The 20,447-nt window shown below is 46.1% G+C and overlaps 1 protein-coding gene across 1 annotated transcript in view; it reads left to right on the top strand.

Moving 5' to 3' along the window:
• QSOX1 (quiescin sulfhydryl oxidase 1) overlaps window positions 1-17,091 on the top strand; it is a 73,502-nt gene extending 56,411 nt beyond the window's left edge. The window contains exons 9-12 of the mRNA XM_081012139.1: window positions 4,770-4,886; window positions 7,135-7,270; window positions 10,338-10,514; window positions 13,999-17,091. Coding sequence (XP_080868265.1) covers window positions 4,770-4,886; window positions 7,135-7,270; window positions 10,338-10,514; window positions 13,999-14,822 — 1,254 coding nt within the window. The 3' untranslated portion in view covers window positions 14,823-17,091. The remainder of the gene's footprint in view (window positions 1-4,769; window positions 4,887-7,134; window positions 7,271-10,337; window positions 10,515-13,998) is intronic.
• The last annotated feature ends 3,356 nt before the right edge of the window (window positions 17,092-20,447 follow it).

The following is a 20,447-nucleotide window of genomic DNA, read 5'->3' as shown; positions in this document are numbered from 1 at the left end:
TGGATTTTCTCTCATCCAATAGTCGTGTTTCTCTCTCCCACTTGCCCCGATGCACCCAGCCACTGTACACGCTTGAAAAATCTAAAGCTCCGGAGGACCCATAGCTTTGCATCTATAACATCCTAGTTTCAGGCCCCAACATCACTGCTTCAAAAGACATTTGGGTAGCAGGGTGGGGGAGAGCTGAGCCTGAGACCCCTAAGACAGCTGTTGCCCACATCTGGCCCTACTTCAGTTTGATTCTGCATGGGGCAACTTTGCATGAATGGAGGCAACGCTGTAACCCCAGTGCAAGTGCTTGATCCTCCTATTCTTCCTGCAGACTGCTCAGGAAAGGTAGGAATCAAGGGAAAAGGAGTATTTCCCTAGGTTGGTTTTTAAACCCACTGTAAAGGCAAAGGGACCCTGACCATTAGGTCCAGTCATGGCCGACTCTGGGGATGCGGCACTCATCTTGCTTTATTGGCCAAGGGAGCCAGCATACAGCTTCCGGGTCATGTGGCCAGCATGACTAAGCTGCTTCTGGCAAACCAGAGCAGCGCATGGAAATGCTGTTTACCTTCCCGCCGGAGCGGTACCTATTTATCTACTTGCACTTTGACGTGCTTTCGAACTGCTAGGTTGGCAGGAGCAGGGACCGAGCAACGGGAGCTCACCCCGTCACGGGGATTCGAACTGCCGACCTTCTGATCGGCAAGCCCTAGGCTCTGTGGTTTAACCCACAGCGCCACCCGCGTCCCTAAACCCACTGTATTGGAAGTTAATGGCTGCTCTCCAGTTTAGAGCAAGTTGCACCCCATGATTGAGTAGCAGAGCAGGTATATCTGCAGAGCTTTCATGAATAGCAACAGAGAGTTCTTAATATCCTTTTATTCATCCTCCCCATCAATTTTCCTGGTTCCTTCCCTCCTCCCCTGTTCAACCTGTCAATTTCCCACTTGTCTGTCTGCCTTCCTGTGACATGTGCCCCCCCAATCTCTCTCTCCCCCCCTCCATCGCCTCTTTGAACGTATGTAGCTCTTTGGCCCCTCTCCCTGGAGTGCTTGTGGTTTTAAAGTGCTGATGCTAATCGGATTTGAGTTGACTTATTGTCAAAGTAGCTTTGCGTGTTCCTTGGAGACTATTTTGGAGTTACGACCAAGATTTGGATCTTGGCCGTTGGCCTGCAGGGGCTGGCTTGTTTGCTTATTGCAGAATGAACAAAAGGATCTCCCGGTATTATCAGTGGCTAAGATGAATTCGGACAGGGAATTCCCACATCACCCACCGGAAAGCAGAGGGGGAGCTGGATGCAAACAGAGAGCAGCTCCACGCCTTCTGCCGCACCATGTTTGAGGAATTCCAGCTTCCAACAGTTGGACAGGGAGGAAGGACTTGGAGCAGAGCGATCAGCAGGCAGGCAGAAGGGAAAACCCAAGGATAGGTTTGTAGCTTCCATTGGTAATAGGTAAAGGTAAACGGACCCCTGACCATTAGGTCCAGTCGTGGCCGACTCTGGGGTTGCGGCGCTCATCTCGCTTTATTGGCCGAGGGAGCCGGCGTACAGCTTCCGGGTCATGTGGCCAGCATGACTAAGCCGCTTCTGGCGAACCAGAGCAGCGCACGGAAACGCCGTTTACCTTCCCGCCAGAGCAGTACCTATTTATCTACTTGCACTTTGACATGCTTTCAAGCTGCTAGGTTGGCAGGAGCAGGGACTGAGCAACAGGAGCTCACCCCGTCACGGGGATTCGAACCGCCGACCTTCTAATCGGCAAGTCCTAGGCTCTGTGGTTTAACCCACAGCACCACCCGCGTCCTTGCCACTGGTAAAAAGTTGCAGCAAATATTGGGACTATTCTCATTGGAAGGGTCTCCCCTTGAGACAGAGGCATAGGAAGGTCAGGTGGTACCCGATGCGGGACATTTTTTGTCACCCCCCCTCACAAACACGGATTATTATTTTTTGCCTGCAAAAATGGTTTTACATTATTTCCTATTTTCTTACAAAGGAATCTGGATTCTGAGCCTCTGATAACAAGTAGGCGACTATGGACAGATACTTAAATCTACAGGATGGATTGTGTTTTGGCTTGTGTTATTTTATTTATATTTATTGTTTATTTATTTAATAAAATTTATTTTAAAAAACCTGCAAAGTGGTTTACCAAAACAAAACCAAAAAAAAACCAAAACACCACAGCAGTAAAATCAAGAAAAATTAACAACCCTGCTTTAAAACATACAAAAGCTAAAATGTTAAGATTAAAATTACTTCAACTTCCTAAGCATCTAGGTATGTTTGCCTAAAGAAGGGTGCTTTTAGCAGGTGCCCAAAAAGAGTCTAGCAAAGGCACGTGCTTTGTTGAAATTTCAGCCTTCACGACATAGGAAAACTGCCAAGTAAACAGCTGTTTTCGTGGAGGAAGGTCAAGATATTAACTACAGATAGGTAGCCGTGTTGGTCTGCCATAGTCAAAATAAAAAAAATCCTTCCAGTAGCACCTTTAAGACCAACTAAGTTAGTTCTTGGTATGAGCTTTCATGTGCAAGCACACTTCTTCAGATACACGGTATCTGTATCTGAAGAAGTGTGCTTGCACACGAAAGCTCATACCAAGAACTAACTTAGTTGGTCTTAAAGGTGCTACTGGAAAGATATTAACTGATATGCATGAAATTTCATATGTAGCTCTATAATCCCTAGTGTAGTAAGATAGGACCTTTGGAACAGGCATTTTTTTTTAAAAAAAAAAAAAGTTTTTTATGAACCGCCCTAGTAGGGCAGTAATTGTTCCTTGATAATTTGTCACCCCCTTCCATGATGGTACCTGCCCCCATCCCTCCTTTCCTCCACCCCTGCCTGGAGAGATGGTGCACTCTCCTTCCTTGGAGACTTTTAAGCAGAGGTGGGATGGCTGTCCATCATGGATGCTTTAGTTGAGATTCCTGCATTGCAGGGGGTTAGATTAGATGACTCTTGGGGCCCTCCCAAATCTACCATTCTAGGATTCTAGGATTCCATAGGCTGTGGTGAAGGATGAGCTCTCTGGGGTCCCCAGATCCCCAGGACTGGAAAGATTTTGACTTGTGGAGTCAAATTGTCTATCACCTCTGCTGTGACCGGCAGGGCTCAGTAGCTGGACCTCTGCAATATCTGACACTGGGAGTAAATAGCAGCTGCAAACAGCCTGGGGCTCCTTCACCATGAAGATGGACGTACAGAAGGATGCAAAGCCACTGGATTGATAGCAGCAGCAGTGAGTGAGTGAGGGGTTGGAGTACCAGTGGAGGCACCACAGCGAGGTCAAGGGAGCTCGGGGCTGGCAGAAACTGCAGGCGCAGATGCCGCCAACCCAGTGCTCCTCCGACTTCTGTATCTTCCCCCTCTCCTGCTGAAAACAGCACCCCCACTTTTGGGAGGTTGTCACAACAACTCTATTTCCCATCTCCCAACGCACCACTGCTGTTTGGTCTGCATTTAATAATAATAATAATAATAATAATAATAATAATAATATTTTCAAAATTTATATCCTGCCCGTTCCCCAGCCACTCTGGGCGGCTTACAACATGTATAAAAGCACAACAAAGCATCAAACAGTAAAAAACAAAATATCCTCTGTGAGCAACAAACAAACCAATTGAAACCATTAACAACAACAACAACAGTAATAACAGAATAGTGGTACCTTGGGTTAAGAACTTAATTCGTTCTGGAGGTCCATTCTTAACCTGAAATTGTTCTTAACCTGAGGTACCACTTTAGCTAATGGGGCCTCCCGCTGCCACCACACAATTTCTGTTCTCATCCTGAAGCAAAGTTCTTAACCCGAGGTACTATTTCTGGGTTAGCGGATTCTGTAACCTGAAGCATCTGTAACCCGAGGTACCACTGTAATAAACAGTTTACAGTTATACCCAAATTAAAATAACAACCAGGAACCAAAATTAGAACCGCTTAAAATATTTTAAAACATTTTAGCCAGTTGCCCCAACCCAAGAGTGCGTGCCTGAGAAAATAATGTGGAGGCAGATGGAGCCTGAGGACTCCTGACGACTGTTGGGGAGATTCCATTTTAACACCTGGCAAAGCTCTGGTTAATTTCTGGAATACGACTATTAGGCATGACCACACCTCCCATTGATCCAAACTAGATTTGCTCTCTGGAGCATAGGTTTTTGAAAGAGCAGTCCATGTCAGTAATGGGTTTAGGGGTTGCTCGTGCGTAAGTTGCCGCCACTCCTGGCTAGGTTACCTGGTTGAACCCTTTCTGACCGGACAGCCTCTAGCTTCGTGGCTGTCTCAGTCGCTGGCAGAATCCGTCAGTGGGCGTTTCTTGAACTTCTTCCAGCATAAAAGTTCCTTGACGCCTAGTCTCTGCCTAGTCTCCCTGCGCGGGAGCTAAAGTGGTGCTTCAGGATAAGAACAGTTTCAGGTTAAGAGTGGACCTCTGGAACGAATTAAGTATTTAACCCAAGGTACCACTGTACATGAATAATCCACTCCTCCTCTGTACCTGTGCATATAATTCTGTACCTGAGGATAGAGGAAGTTTGATCCAATTTTTTTTGTCCATGAAAAAGAAGACGTCACAAGAATTGAATTCTCTCCCCCATACTATTTATTCTGCACTACCACATGATTGGTATTATACACTTTTCGCCCCTGGAGCATCATGGTCTGTGGCCACCCCCTTCGTTTTCACCTGCTACAAGTAGACATTAGTTGGCTTCTGTTACTTATCTTTCCTGTTTCCTGTCTGCATTTTTCTTCTTCTTTACACCAGTACTTTCCTGGACGCCTGCCGATCATGAACTATCTTCGCAACCTGGACTTTTGGCTGAGGCCAAAGACAAATGTTTCCAAGAGCGAGTGGGAGGAAGCGCTGAGGAATAAAAACGAGGTATATTTCACTGGCCTTGCTTCTGCCTCAAAAGCATGGGTGGTCTCTTCTGTTTTCTGCTGAGGTGGTTTTGAAATGTTCTGTCTTCTGGGAACTTTGTCCACACTAAGCTGTGGAAAAAACACTGGGTCTGCCATGGAATACCCCGGGGGCAGGCTCTGAGGTGCCTTTGGTTCATGCTGGGGCGGGGAGCTCAAATCCATTGGGCCTGACCATTGCCCTGAGTAGCTTGAATGTGGATCTAGAATAGCCCCAACCCCTTTGGACCTGTGGGCACCACCACAAAATGGCTCAATTATTTTTTAAAATAATACATTATTATTTATACCCCGCCCATCTGGCTGGTTTTCCCCAGTCACTCTGGGCGGCTTACAGCACATAAAAAATTGTAAAACATCAGAGATAAAATCTTCCCTAAACAGAGCTGCCTTCAGGTGTCTTCTTAAAGTCAGAAAGTTGCTTATTTCCTTGACATCTGATGGGAGGGCATTCCACAGACTGGGCGCCACTACCAAGAAGGCCCTCTGCCTGGTTCCCTGTAACCTGGCCTCTCGCAGTGAGGGAACCGCCAGATGGCCCTCGGTGCTGGACCTCAGTGTCCGGGCCAAATGATGGGGGTGGAGACGCTCCTTCAGGTATACTGGGCCAAGGCCGCTTAGGGCTTGAACAACACTTTGAATTGTGCTCGGAAACATACTGGGAGCCAATGTAGGTCTTTCAGGGCCGGTGTTACATGGTCTTGGTGACCACTCCCAGTCACCAGTCTAGCTGCCGCATTCTAGATTTAAGTCAACCTCTTTTTCTTATTATTTCTGGTTACAATCAAGGAGATTTAAATGTTCTTTTTTTATATCACTTTGATTTAAACTTAGCTGCTGCCAAAGGTAAAAGAGAGAGGGAAATGTTATAGACAAATTAGGTGGGCATCGAGGGAGGTGCATTGGTGCCCATAGGCATCACTTTGGAGAACTCATATCTAGAAGCTTCCCAGAGATTTGGCTTTAAAAAAAAATGACCTAGTGGTGCAGCAGTAAAACTGCTGACACATTTGCAAAGCTAAGCAGGGTCCAATATGGTTTCTAATTGGATGGGAGACCACAGGTTGAGATTCCTGCATTGCAGGGGGTTGGACCAGATAACCCTCAGGGTCCCTTCTAACTACAATTCTGTGAGCACTAAGTGGTATCTCTTTCCTCATAGATTAGGCATAGGCAAACTCGGCCCTCCAGATGTTTTGGGACTACAACTCCCATGATCCCTAGCTAACAGGACCAGTGGTCAGGGATGATGGGAGTTGTAGTCCCAAAACATCTGGAGGGCTGAGTTTGCCCATGCCTGTCATAGATTAAAGTATACATACACTGTCAATGTAATTCATGTTACACTTTTTGGGGGAGCAGGTCTCATGATTAAAATTCATTGGGCAACTTTTTAAAAACTCAATGAATGTATGGCTAGCTTAGATATTCTCTGTGGATGTTAAATTAAGTTTGTTAGCCTCAAAATTAAACATAGCCTCCATTTGGACTGTGTGGGGCGGGCAAAGTTGGCTTCATTATTTTTGAAAAGTGTAGAAACTATGGAATATATCATTTATGGTGAAGATAAACATTAGTTTGTTTCCAGTTGTGTCCGTCTGCTGGTGGGGGGCTTTTTGATCCAGCAGAGGCGCCTGTGAGAGGGGAGAGATGGTTTGTGCCACTGCTGCTACCCCTCATTTGGGGTAGAGTAGAGGGAAGGGAGAATCTGCAGAAAAGCCTGTGGTGGATCAAAGAGCCCTTCCATCAGAGGAGGGACAAAATTGGACGCATTATGTAAAACAGTCTCTAAATCCTGCATAGGAGATTAAACAGCTAATATTTCTTTTCCAGGAGCTAGTCAGTGGTCAATAATGGGTTAGAATTAGAAGACAGGGATTGCCTTGTTCTGTGTTAGTTTTGCATAATCTTAGTATGGGATTTTTTTTTTTTGTGTGTGTGTGTGTGTGTGTGTGTGTGTGTGTGTATATGTATGTACATATGCGTTTTCTCTCTCTCTCTCTCTCTCTCTCTCTCTCTCTCTCTCTCTCTTCTTCTTCTTCTTCTTCTTCTTCTTCTTCTTCTTCTTCATATGAGACCCATCTGGGCGGCGTCTAGCAAACAAAACACATTAAGCACAGCAGAACAACATTAAAAACTTTCCTATACATATTCACACACACACACACAGATGTCTAATATTCACCTTGTTTTTGCATTCTCTCTTACAGCTTCCAAATGCCTGGCTGCCGGAGAATCCAACCTGGGTAGGGTGTCAAGGGAGCAAGAGAGGTTTCCCATGTGGCCTCTGGACTCTCTTCCATCTCCTGACGGTGCAGGAAGCACTGCTTAGCCCTCAACCTCACAGTGAGTAATGCGGCCCCTGCTCAGTGGTCTGTAGTAAACCCACAGCCCAAGTCATGTCCAGGTGAATTCAGGTACCGTTTTCTTCCCCCAAAGCACATACAACATGGCAGTTTATCATCTGTATTGCCCTCTGTAATGGGTTTAGGGGTTGCTTGTGCGTAAGTTGCCGCCACTCCTGGCTAGGTTACCTGGTTGAACCCTTTCCGACTGGACAGCCTCTAGCTTCGTGGCTGTCTCAGTCGCTGGCAGAATCCGTCAGTGGGCGTTTCTTGAACTTCTTCCAGCACAAAAGTTCTTTGACGCCAAGTCTCCTCCTACTTTCCCTGCGCGGAAGTCTTCTGCGCAGGGAGGGTGTGGGCAGCGGAGGACCCGTACTCTCTCCGCTGGTCTCCGGCGAGGAGTCTTGGAGCCTCCTCTCCAATTCCCCCATCTGCCCCCCTTCTCTACTGGTGTTACGCTGATTTCCTTCCCCAGCAGATGGGTTGCCTCTCTCCCTACTAGGACCCTCTCCGGCATCCCTCTGGAGCCTTCCCTCCGCCTCTAGCTCCGATGGCAGTTCCCTGACACCCTCTAATCCCCAGCCAATGTGTAGGAGTGTATTAGGGTAATGGACTTGGCAATGGAAAGCCTGGATTCACACCCTGGCTTGGCTATCTTTGGTTTCTCTTGGGTCAGTGCATAGAATCATAGAAATCAGAGAGTTGGAAGGGACCCAAGGATCACCTAATCCAACCCACTGAACTGCGGGGGTCTCAGCATCCATGATAGATAGCCATCCAACCTCTGCTTAAAAACCTCCAAGGAAGGAGAGTCTACCACCTCTTGTGGGAGTAAGTTCATCCGCTCCATTGTTGGTTGGCTGGTCTTTTGCCAAAAATTACAGCAATGAAAGAGTATTTAAAATTGAGTGTCGTTGCCCATATTCAGTTATACAGTCATACCTTGGAAGTTGAACGGAATCCGTTCCAGAAGTCCGTTCGACTTCCAAAGCATTCAACTTCCAAATCGCGGCTTTTGATTGGCTGCAAGAAGCTCCCATCGGATGTTCAGGTTCCAAAAGAACATTCACAAACCGGAACACTTGCTTCTGGGTTTTGATTGATCAGGGGCCAAAACATCTGAGTTCCAGAGCATTCGACAACCAAGGTACGGCTGTACAGTCATACCTCGGGTTACAGACGCTTCAGGTTGTGCGTTTTCGGGTGTGCACTGTGCCAAATCCGGAATTACCGGAACAGGTTACTAAATTGCACTTTGTGCATGCGCCGTATCGTGACCTGCCTGTGCACAGATGCGGCGCTGCGGGTTGCGAACCCTGTGGGCTGTGAACGTGCCTCCCGCATGGATCATGTTCGCAGCCCGAGCGTCTAGTGTATATATTTTAAGAACCTTGGAGGAAGAAATAGGTACACATATGGGAAGCATTCAGAGAGGTCACACCAAAGTGAAAATAAATGTAACTAGGGATGCTGGTTCAGAACTATATTTTTGTTACATCTGTGAATTTTAATTAAAAAACCCCACAGGATTTTTGCATTTACGCTCTGAAACCATGATAGTTGACTGAGTAAAGTGCTTCACTCCTGTGCTATCTACGCTGCCCAATTTCTTTGCTCCCTACTTAATGCCAAACATGTGCAGAGTAGAAGGGAAAGACATTGATTTAAGAATATAAAAGGCTTGATGGATCAGAACCCGAGCAGAGTCACATTTTCCCAACTTATGATTCCCAGCAACTAGTGTTCAGAGGTAGACTGCCCCTGACTCTGGAGGCAAAACATAGCCATCATGGTTGAGCCGTTTTTAGCCTTATCCTCCATTACTTTGTCTAAACTGCAATACCTCAAGGTATCGAGAGGTCCAGAGGGCAGCAACACGAGAAAGTGCCTTTTCTGTGGTGGCTCCCTGTTTGTGGAATGCTCTCCCCAGGGAAGCTCGCCTGGTGCCATCATTATATATCTTGTAAGCACCAGCCAAAAACATTCCTCTCCTCCCTGGCCTCTTGCTGATTAAACAGTGAATGGCCTTTTAAACTTTGTGGAGGGCATTGTTTTTGTTTGTTACTATACTGTAATGTATTTTTGTGTTTTTATATTGTAAACTGCCCTGTGGTCCTTGGAGGAAGGGCAGTTAATAATAATAATAATTGTCAGGGAACTGCCATCAACTCAGAGGCAAGAGATGGAAGGGCAGTTGCGTTATAGGAAGCCTGTGAAAATCTTGCAAAGCAGTTCCTCTTCCAGCGAGGAGGAAAGCCCCACCTCCAGTGGAGATGAGGTGCAGGGACCAGGGGATGCTAGGGAGAGCCTCAACACTGAGCCTGAGCAAACCGGGGGGGGGAAGTACGCCCCTTCCAGCGCCCATTCTGCGCAGTAGGCTTTGGCGCAGGGAGGGGTGGAAAAGGTTGGGGGTGACGCGACTTTTATGCTGGGGGAGGTACAAGGACCGACCACTCCCAAATTCTGCTAGTGACTGAGCCAGACATGAACTTATGACGCTCTTCACTGTAAATAGTTTGCACCAAGAATAAAGCCTGGAAAAGACAGGTCGGAGTCTTGCCTGTTTACTCTCGAGCAACCACACCAGCACCTGACAGCAACAACAATAACACTCTCATATAAGAACATATTTGCAGTAGAGAAGAACCAGGAGAGAAAGCTGTGCCAAATCCTTACCCCCACATTCTGCTTTTCTCCTATAGTGCACCCCCCCCGAAAAGCCACTTTCCTTCTGGCAAAGGTTTGCCTAGAACCCCAGCGGCCAGGGGCGAGAAGTGGTACACAAGTAAAGTATTACGCATCTCCTTATTTCGCCTTGAAAAATTTGGCCTTTCCTCCCACCACTTTGCAATTGGGCAACAGAGGTTTGCTTGCAAACATTTAGGTTTGACGTGAGTTTACAGCGTGGACGGTATGGAAGAGAAGTACTTTACTCCACACAGTAATAATTTCAGTAAACAGCACCTGAATTAATCTCAAGAGGGCTCAAGGTGCATGTGGTTGGTCTGGGTGTTTTGCCCACTCACATTTTAACGGGTCTGCCCCTCCCCTCCCTTCTCTCCCCCCAGCACCACCGGAAGTCCTCCCTACAATGAGAGGGTACGTCCACTACTTCTTTGGCTGCCGGCAGTGCGCAGACCACTTCGAGGCCATGGCAGCAGAGTCCATGAACAAAGTGAGGAACAAAGATGGCAGCATTCTCTGGCTTTGGTCAAGGCACAACAGAGTCAATGCTCGCTTGGCAGGTAAGGGCGTGGGTGCTGGTTGGCTGCAGGTAGATTGCTGTCTGTCTCAGGGCAACATGGAAGAGTGCTCCCTACTGGCAGACTAACAGAAACCTGCTATTTCATTATTATTCTTTCTTCTTTGGCAATCCCTCATAGCCGAGTAAAATTGTCTTCCATGAACACGGCCTTAACAGTGAGTCCGTAAGTGACTGTGGAGGCCAGTTCTGGATCCACACATCCTTCCACAGTGGGAACATAGGTTTCCAGGCGGGAGTTGATCACTGTGAGGGTTTGCCAAGCGTGCCTTCCTCTTAGCACATGTCTTCCTTTCGTCTTGAATTCGAGCGTCTTCAAAGCCCATGACACCTTTGGTAAAAGCTGTTCTCCGATTGGGGCACTCGCAGGCCAGTGTTTCCCAATTGTCTGTGTTTATACTAAATTTTTTAAGATTTGCCTTGAGAGAGTCTTTAAACCTCTTTTGTTGACCACCAGCATTACGCTTTCCATTTTTAAGTTTGGAATAGAGTAGCTGCTTTGAAAGACGATAATCAGGCATCCAAACAACATGACCAGTCCAACAAAGTTGACGTTGAATAATCATTGTTTCAGCACTGGTGATCTTTGCTTCTTCCAGTACACTGGCATTAGTTTGCCTATCTTCGCAAGTGATGTATAATTTTTTTTGAAGACACCGTTGATGGACTCTTTTGAGGAGTTGGAGATGGTGTTTGTAAGTGGGCCATGTTTCACAAGCATAGAAACCTGAAAATGAAATCGAAACTTGCTATTTCATTAAGTCATTAAGTGGGCACTGAGAAACAGGAAAATGTGGCTGTCTGAAAATGTTCAGTCTAGGAATGTTCAGAATCTCGGTATACTGGTTGAATTCCATCTTCCTCAGCTTACCTCAGAGTAAATGAACTCGTCAACAGTCTGCAGGTTTCCCGCATTACAGAAAAGCTGCTCTGTCTCCACATTTGATGAGTAGCTTTCCTTTACTGCAATACTTCAAGGACTGCCCCTCTCCATATGAACCTACCGGAACCCTCCGTGAGAGATCCAGAGGGTGGCAACATGAGGGTGGGCCTTTTCTGTGGTGGCTCCCCACTTGTGGAATGCTCTCCTCAGAGCAGTTCGGCTGGTTCCTTCATCACACACCTTTAGGCGCCAGTCGAAAACATTCCTTTTTAACTAGGTATCCAACACTTCTAAATAAGTTGGGGGGCGTTTATTGGCTTGTTTTTGGTCTTATTTTTATTATTTACACTGTGTTTTTTATATTGTATTTTTATGTCATGAACTGCCCTGAGATCCATGGATAAAGGGTGGAATGCAAATATAATAAATAAAGTAAATAAAAATAATATACTTGGGAACCCTGAATGCAGCTGACAGATTCAGAACTGTTGAAGGTGGAAACTTCCCATAAACAGATAGTGTATTAAGTAGTTTCTTTTTGAGAAAGAACATTTATGTTCAAAACTTGCTGATAAATTTGGATTGTAGCTTAGGTTTATAAACCTACCTTGCACCCACAGATTTGGTTGTTAAGGCCACTGGCCTTTTCTGGCCAGATTCTTTGCTGCAATTACTGGACCACGATTCAGAGAGTGGGGAGTGGGCAGCTGGAGAAAGTAAAAAGAAGGAGCAATTTTTTTGATACAAGATACCCTCATCTTCTCTGTTGTGTTGCAGTCAGTGACTGATTAAGGGAGAAAGTGTTCCTGAATTAAGATAAATCGCCCCTCATTGATGGAAGCAAATTAGCCTTTCTTTCTCTCAGTAGTTGGCTCTGTACTCTGTCGTGCTTTGGAGGAAAAGTCACCCAGCAACGTGCCATATTTCTGGTTCTGGTGTCCCTATAACTCCCTGCATGTTAACCAGCCTGCAGGCCCTTGCAGTTTAGAGAAGACAGCCTTACCACCCACCATTCTGGAGAGAGCTGCCTGCCTGCCTCCTGGAAAGGGAGGGATTGAAGCAATGTAATGCAGCCAAAGGCATCACTAATAGTTAACCCCCTGCCGTACGCACAAGTTCGGTTGTGAGGCAGAAATGCGGGCCAACCGCAGTCCTTGAACAAGCAGCTGGTGGCGATGTACCTACTAAATCTTCTCTGCCTTTCCTGCTGCGGGGGGCTTCTAAAGGCCGACACGTGCCCTGGGAGGACCCTCCTCCCGAGACGGCTGCCCACATGTTCAGTTTTTTGCAGACAGATGCAATCCCTTGTTCCCCAGGCCTGTTTCCTTTGACATGGGGCGGAGGGGGTGATTCCTGTTGACAGATGATTGTGGCAGAGAGGAGGGGCACATTGGCCCAGCCAAGGAATCAAAGGAATTATTCCTTCTTTGTCCCTCTTGCGCTTTTATGCCTTCTCTTCCCTCCCCCTGGGACATAATCTCCCTTTTTCTAAAGCATGTACTCCAGCTTCACAATGCCTCTGAGTTTGTTTATCCGATATGGTTCTCTCCTACCCCCCCTCCCAAACCTATTTATTTCTTCAAGCCCACGGTAGGTAACAGCCACTTGAAACATGCTAAATCCTCTTCGGAATTTCACCACGGCACTCGGTGGCTGCATGTTTTGGTTAATCTTCTAAATGCTGGGACTGTCAACAAGTGCAAGGGCGCATCTGTCTGAAAATATAAAGACAACGCAGCGAACACGGGCAAATCGCCATTGTCAACATTCACTACTGCAGTAACACCGTAGTCTCAGAGGTTCCCTTTAGACTGCTGGCGTTCCTTTGTAGTTGGCAACGGATTCCACATTTAGGATACGATTTGTAACACAGCCATGCAATGCATGTAAAACATACCAGCCTCCATACTTTCGCGGTAACCTTCCACTTGGTTCAGAAAATTGGACGCACCTAGAAGGCAGATTCCCTGCCTCTCCTAGTGTAGTAGTCTTGGCAGTGTTTGTGCTAAGGATTTAAATGCTGACTTGGTATACCTGGATGCACAGTCTGCTTATGAATATCAGCTGTGTGGGGACCGATGACAAGGGCTGGCCATCTCCTGCATGCCCTGTGCTTGTGAGTTTTCAGAGGCATTTGACTGATTGGAAACAAAACACTGGACTGAGTGGTCCTTGGTGATCAAGCAAACACGAGGTGCGTCATTCATAACTAAAACTGCAGTCCAGTGCATAATTCCCTGGGAGTAAGACCTGATGAACTGAATAGTACCTAATTCTGAGTAGACACGGCTAGGATTGCACTATGGGGTACTGCTCACATGCACATATAGAATTGTGGTCATTGTACTATGATTTGCTGAATAATTTCTGGCATTGTTTCCAATGAACTTTAAAAAACTGAGCTGAACTTTTTTTCTCTTCTGCGGAGCCTAGGCAACTAATGATTTGATTTTCAAAATTTGCTGCCCTCCTTTTGTCCTAAGAGCAAAATTGCTTATAGATACTGCTAGTTTCCAATATAGTTTACTGGCAATATGCACAGATGGTACTATCTAAGACTTCCCTTGTTATCTTCCTTGTTTAGGCACTGCAAGTGAGGACCCCAAATTCCCCAAGATCCAGTGGCCTCCCAAAGATTTGTGTTGGTCATGCCAGATCACCATCAACGGAAGGCTGATGTGGGATGAGAGGGCCATCCTGAGATTCTTCAAGAGCCATTTCTCGCGGGGCAACATTTACCTGGATTTCCTGAAAGTTGAGAAAGGGCTTCGGGTCAGACAGGGCCGAGATGTTGAGGAGAGAGACTACGAAGCTGACAGGAAGCTGGAAGGAGGAGGAGGAGGACAAGAGACTGGCAGAGGAGATGAAGAGGCCTTGGAGGAAGAGAAGAAGAGGACAGAAAGGAAGAAATCTGGTTTCGAACGGTCAGGCTCCCTGGAGGCACACAAACCCTCTATCGTCAAGATGAACACCAAGACCAAAGAGCTGGAGGAAAACATTGTCGATCTGGATACCTTCAGCGAGCAGCACTTCAAGAGCAAGGCGCTGAAGATGGCAGGCCAGGCCGGCTTCAGGCACAGCCGCAGTAAGAGGGACGTTGGGCTGGTGCGGATGGAGGACCGGGGCCACCAGTCTCTTGATTATGATGCCGCCTGGCGGCTTCTGCAGCAGAAGGGCTTGGGAGCCCAGCAGATCGTGGGCATCATGGAGGAGTCTGAGAAGGAGGGCGGGGTCATCCAGAGGAGGAGCCAGTGGTTCCACATCCTGGGGGCAGGCTTCTCCAGATTGGACGTCAGCTTGTGCATTGTCTTGTACTTCCTCTCCTCCATGTGTCTGTTGGGCATGTACACTTTCTTCCGCATGCGCATGAGGTACCGCAAGGGCCGCCCAGGCTTCCTCCAAGCCTGAGAGAGACAAGCAGAGCGTCAGCAGATAGCGGGTTGGAGAAGGGGTGTGTGTGTGTGTGTGTGTGTGTGTGTGTTTGTGCGCATGCGCTGCATGCCCACAATGCTTGTTCCTCAGCAACAATTCCTACTCTGGTTTATGGATGCACAAATGCAAAAAAACATGCAGGTATCTCAGTTGTAAAAGCACATACATGTGGTGTGGTGCTTGACCCGACTGAGTGTGCAACAGTGGCAACCGGCAGGTAAGGAATCGGCAAGCCTGTGTGTGGAGGGAAGTAAGGGGTGGTATTCAATTGAAGTTTTTCTCAGACTAAACCTATTAAAATTAATGGGCTTGACTTAGTTCTGTTCATTAATTTAAATGGGTCTGTTCTGAGTAAAACTTAGTAGAACGCCACCCACGGCAAGTGCTCATTATGCCACCATTTCCACAGTGTGTATGTGTGTGGGCGTTTCATTTTTGTATCTATAATGGAGTACGAATTGTTGAGCAACATGTTGACTTTGTTGTTGAAAGGGGTGTTGGTTTCCATTTCAGACCACGTATGGATAGTATGATTGTCTGGGGAATGAATGGGCTTAAAAAATAAAATCGTCCTCGCCTTGTGGGATCTTTAGCTGAACACATTCTGACCCCACCATGGAAATGTAGCATATTCCTTCTTCAGAATATCAGAGTGTGTAACAAGGTTCTTGCAGAGCTTTTATGTGGATGGTTTGGGAGCAGCGGCAAAATGACAATTTTCAAATATGAATCGGAGACCTGTATAATTTGTAAAAGCTGGTTTGTTCCAGCTTAAAGTGACATGATGGACTTTGCGGATACGAAGCTGAACTTTTTGTGCCTGGTGTCTTGAGGTATATCTGAGCCCTTTCCTACCTGGAAGAAAACTCAGTCCTGATTTCTTGAATTTAGGTGTAGAAACGCAGTTCCACGATAGCCCGCCGGAGATACTTTGATTTCTTTTTACTAAACTGGATTCCAAAGCTTCTGAGCCATTGTGAAACTACCTTCAATAAAGCCAATGTTTGCATCTGTTAAAAAAAAAAGAGAGTTAGAACTCTTATCTCCACCAACAACCTCACCTGTACTTTTGGGTATATATGAGTGGCACAGGCATTTTAAAGGTTTGTCTCCTTCTTCTGCAGTCCTTCCTATGAGCCTGGTGGTAGGGCATAGTCAGGCCTTGTTGTCTGCCTCACCCACCACCTCCTGCTCCCTGGATTAGGAGAGCAAAGGCTAAAAACTGCCCCATACGGTCTTGGACTTGAATGATGTTGTAAAGAAATGGAAGGGTGCTGGGGATGGCAACAGGCACAAATGCTATTCCTAACAGTCATGGATGAGCAATGGAGAGTGCAGATCCCACGCCAAAGAACCTCACAGCAAGCATTTTCCTGTTTTCCCACCAGCCAACCTGCCCGCTACTTCCCTTTCGCCTTCTTTCCAAGCCAGCTTGTGACGTGCGACCCTCACCTTCACCCCAAAGGGACACCCCTATCTTCCATGCCGTGCTTGTCACTACCAACACCCTATGATTTCCTTGCCAATAAAAGAGAAAAGATTTGTATGTGCAAATCTGGTCCTGAGATGCAGATTAACTATAGGAGGGCTGTTGACTGAACAGACCATTCCTGACCAGTTCCTCAGGAGCCCGCCAGTTCTGGTCCACGTCATCCCTTTTGGGTAACTAGCATGCCTTTTCCAACTTAGCTGCTTAGGCTCCTGAACACAGAGGAAAACAGCTGGGTTTCAGTTTTAGAGACTGGAAGAGATCCCAGACACGTATATTATTGGTGGTTTTAACACCTAGAGTGGAAACGTAACAAGTGAATGAGCATGGCTCTTCACTAAGAATACGAAGCAAAGTTAATGATAGCAGAACTGTCATCCCTATAATAGAACCTAGTTTTCAAATAGAACCTAGTTTTCAAATTGTTGTCGTTTAGTCGTGTCCGACTCTTCATGACCCCATGGACCAGAGCACTCCAGGCACTCCTGTCTTCCACTGCCTCCCGCAATTTGGTCAAACTCATGCTGGTAGCTTCGAGAACACTGTCCAACCATCTCGTCCTCTGTCGTCCCCTTCTCCTTGTGCCCTCCATCTTTCCCAACATCAGGTTCTTTTCCAGGGAGTCTTCTCTTCTCATGAGATTTTTCAAATAAGACATGGTAAATATGCAGTTTCTTACTGGTGAGAATAGCAGGTAGCTGTGCTCTGGAGAAGTATGGAAATAGAGCCATGCAGAAATAAAGCACATGCAAATAATTGAAGAAGACTTATTCCTCAAAAGAACCGCGATCTGCCAACCCCACACCCCAGGTTGCATTACTGCCACCACTCCCTTTCATTGGTCTCTCCCCGCTCTCCTTTGAAAGTTAAGCTGCTCGTTTTTTGCACAAGTGCCTTGCACCATCTCATCCTGCCTTTGAGTAGCCCCATTGGCCTGGGACAGCATGGTGGCTTCAGTGGTGAGGGGTGAGCTTGGAAGTCCATGATTCACATCTTGCCTCTGTCCAGAACTTACAAGCTGGCCTTAAGCAAACCATCTTCTCAAAACCTCAACCCCACACCTGCAGCTAGGGAATGGTAATACTGTTTTACAAAACTAGTCAGGATTACTGAGGTGCTTAACGTATGTGAAATGCTTTGAACACTTGAAACCCACTTACATAGATGTGCATTAATATGATTGGGACTGACCTATTTTTCCAGACGCATCTAAATGCTTTTGTTCATTGCTGGGAGACTTCCTTCTGTTACCTGTTGGTGTTTGGCTTGGCCCCTTCTCCTTTGTTTCTCTCTTGACTCTAGAGAGATGCTGGCAATTTTATTCAGCCACATTATGTTCAGTTATGGCATCTAAATGCTTTGGGAAAAGTTAGGAAATGAGGGATATTCTGACAAACACCTGAAGGGGGTAAAACATCACTAGCTTTCCCTAGATGTGGACTGATCTAACCCCTTTCTGGATAATACGTTAGCTAAAATTATACAAAACCTTTGGAGCAATGTGTGTGCATCTCAAGGAACTAATGTGCTTCTTTCAAGCTCCCTTGAAAAAGACTGGCCATTCCTGCAGTCATTTGCCTTTCCAGAAGATGCTTGAGATAACAACATAGCTGTGAACTTTTCCCTTTTCTTGAGAGGAATCCTATTCGGTATAAGAGAATTTCCCTTTTAAAAAGGGAAACGTTGACAGCTATGGATAACAATGCAGTAAAAAAAGAAAGAAAGGAAAAGGAGAGCTCTGTGGAACAAATAACCCTGTTGAGCGTTAACTGAATCATATTTAGTCAGTAGGCAGAATGCAAACATAGGCCTTCTGAGCTGCAGATTGCGCAGAGAAGCTTTTCTGTGTGGTTGGGAAAATAGCTACATTTGTGTGTAAAAGAACAGGATTGTCTATCCCTGCCTGTGGGCTGCTCTTAGGTTCTCTCACGTTTAAGTATGCTTATCGATGGCCCTGAAAGCCTTAGATTACCGTTTCTCTCTTCAAAAGGGCCTGGGGTTTTCTTTCAGATGGTATGAATGTCTCTTGTGTGCCCAAGCCCTATTGCTACAAGCATCTCTGCCCCCCACCCCCCAAAAATGTACTTGTATGTCTTTTAACAGCAATTGCAGGGCCTTAAGTATTAAATTGCTTGTGTTTAAATGGCAGCTTTGAGAAGCTGTCAATCCTTCTCAGGTATCACTATTGAGGAGGCTATGGCATTAACAAGGAGTGTCTTTTGGCCATATTTTCTTAGTAGTAGTTTGCAAAGGAATTGCATGTGGGGTGTTCTGCTAAGAGACTAGAAATGTGTTTCACAGCACAAACTGACATCATAGTTGCTCAGACTCTGTAATAAAGTTGGCAGAATTTAGGGGACAGCTGCATATTCCTGCATTGTGAAGGATTGAGCTCGATGACCTCCAGGGTCCCTTTCCGACTTTACAATTCCATGATTCTATGCAGTTTGGCATGATTCGATTGCTACAATATGTACAAAATCTGATGATATAAAGTGTGGGACTTGCTTCCATCTCCCACTGAACTGCTTGAAAGTGGTGGGCTGGTTCTTGTCCTTACGAGTGAAACCGGAGGAATTTTCCCTCCAGATGAGTTTGAAATCTGGTTCAATGCCACTAGAGGCCTGATAAATACTATTTCAGTGGACCTGCCAGTTGGCCATCCTTGAGGGAGGATATTCGTGCCTTTTTGACCCCATTGCAAAGAAAAATAATTTAGTTAAGAGTAGGAATGTCGGCCCATCTCCATGCTCAATCCTCTTTTGCCATATCTGCCCAAACAACTGGCTAGTAACTCCACAATTCATTTGGGGCAAGTCTGACCCACTTCATGACCATAATACTACATGAAAGAAACTGGCTTCCCCAAGTGGGACAGGCCTGTTGGAGATCTCCTGTTCATGTGCAGACTTCTAACAAAAAGTGTGAGGTGGGGGGGGGGGGGGAGAAGGAGAAAACCCAGACCTATATTTTTTGGACCATACTCTGAACTGGGGAAAGGGAGGGTAAGAACTGGTGACTTGTAGATAGAGCAGGTCTCCGGTAAGTATGTGTTTTGTGTTTCTCAAAACCCTGTTTTTACAGCAGTTTACCTGGAAGCCATTTTGGAAACAGGCCACCCCTCCTTGTTTTACACCAGATTAATAAATGCATATGCTACTTATTCTGTACCCCCCTTCTCTCTGCACTCCCAGACCCCTGAAGCATTTTATAATGGAACAGTGAAGAACCAGCTTCTTTAAATAAATGAAAGGAAAGTTTGCTGTCACTTCTTTAGATCCAAATGAGTTTGGCACACTGCCTTTCCTCCATCTTTCTCCATTTCTGCTGCTGCACAGGAATGATCCAAGGAGCACCTGATCTCTCCTGCTGTCATTGTGTCTAACTACATTAGTGGAATAAATTTATTTTTGCTAATAAATATTGGTGTGCGTCTGACCAAAGTTTTTGTTTCTAAGTATGCATTGCAGAGGTGGCGGGGGCAGGGGGGGCAGCTCACAAAACTGTTCAAATAAATTTGGAATAGCCTTGGAATTTCTCCTAAAGTGAATTTGCTCCTATGAAACCTTTGTAGGAATTTTGGGGAACACAAAAAGGATTCCAGCAAGATTAGTAAAATATATTGGAAGCGTTCTTGGGGGGGGGGGGGGCGTGTCACATCCTGTTTTGGATATTTTTGCCTTTCTTGTGGCAGGCTTCAACTGCCAAGTGTTGGTTTGCTTTCTGGTCCCTTTTTGGGGAAATTCCTCACCACTAAAGCCATTTTCCAGCCAATACTCTAGGCACTCCTGAAATATCTTTGCCATATTTCCAGCAGTAGGGGAACACCTTGCCCCCTTTTCTTGACATGTTAAGGGTTGGGGGTTGTTTGTTTTTATTTTTTTTGGTAAAACAAGTGGCCGGGGGGGGGGGCATTTCAAATCTAAGCTGCCCACAGTGTGAACCAGACAATCTAGTTTAAAACAGTTTGTGCCACATGGCGCTTCGGATCACAGGATCAGTCACTGGGGACATGATTCCCTTGTATTTAAAAAGCTTGCCTCACCCATTTTAAAACAAAATTTATATTTCCCCTCACACACACCACCATTGTTAGGAAAAAACAAATTCCT

The sequence above is a fragment of the Podarcis pityusensis genome (assembly GCF_964106645.2).
Source record: "Podarcis pityusensis genome assembly, chromosome: 6".
NCBI classification, from domain to species: domain Eukaryota; kingdom Metazoa; phylum Chordata; class Lepidosauria; order Squamata; family Lacertidae; genus Podarcis; species Podarcis pityusensis.
Note: the sequence above shows the minus strand (reverse complement) of the source record. Positions and strands in the feature narration are given on the sequence as shown.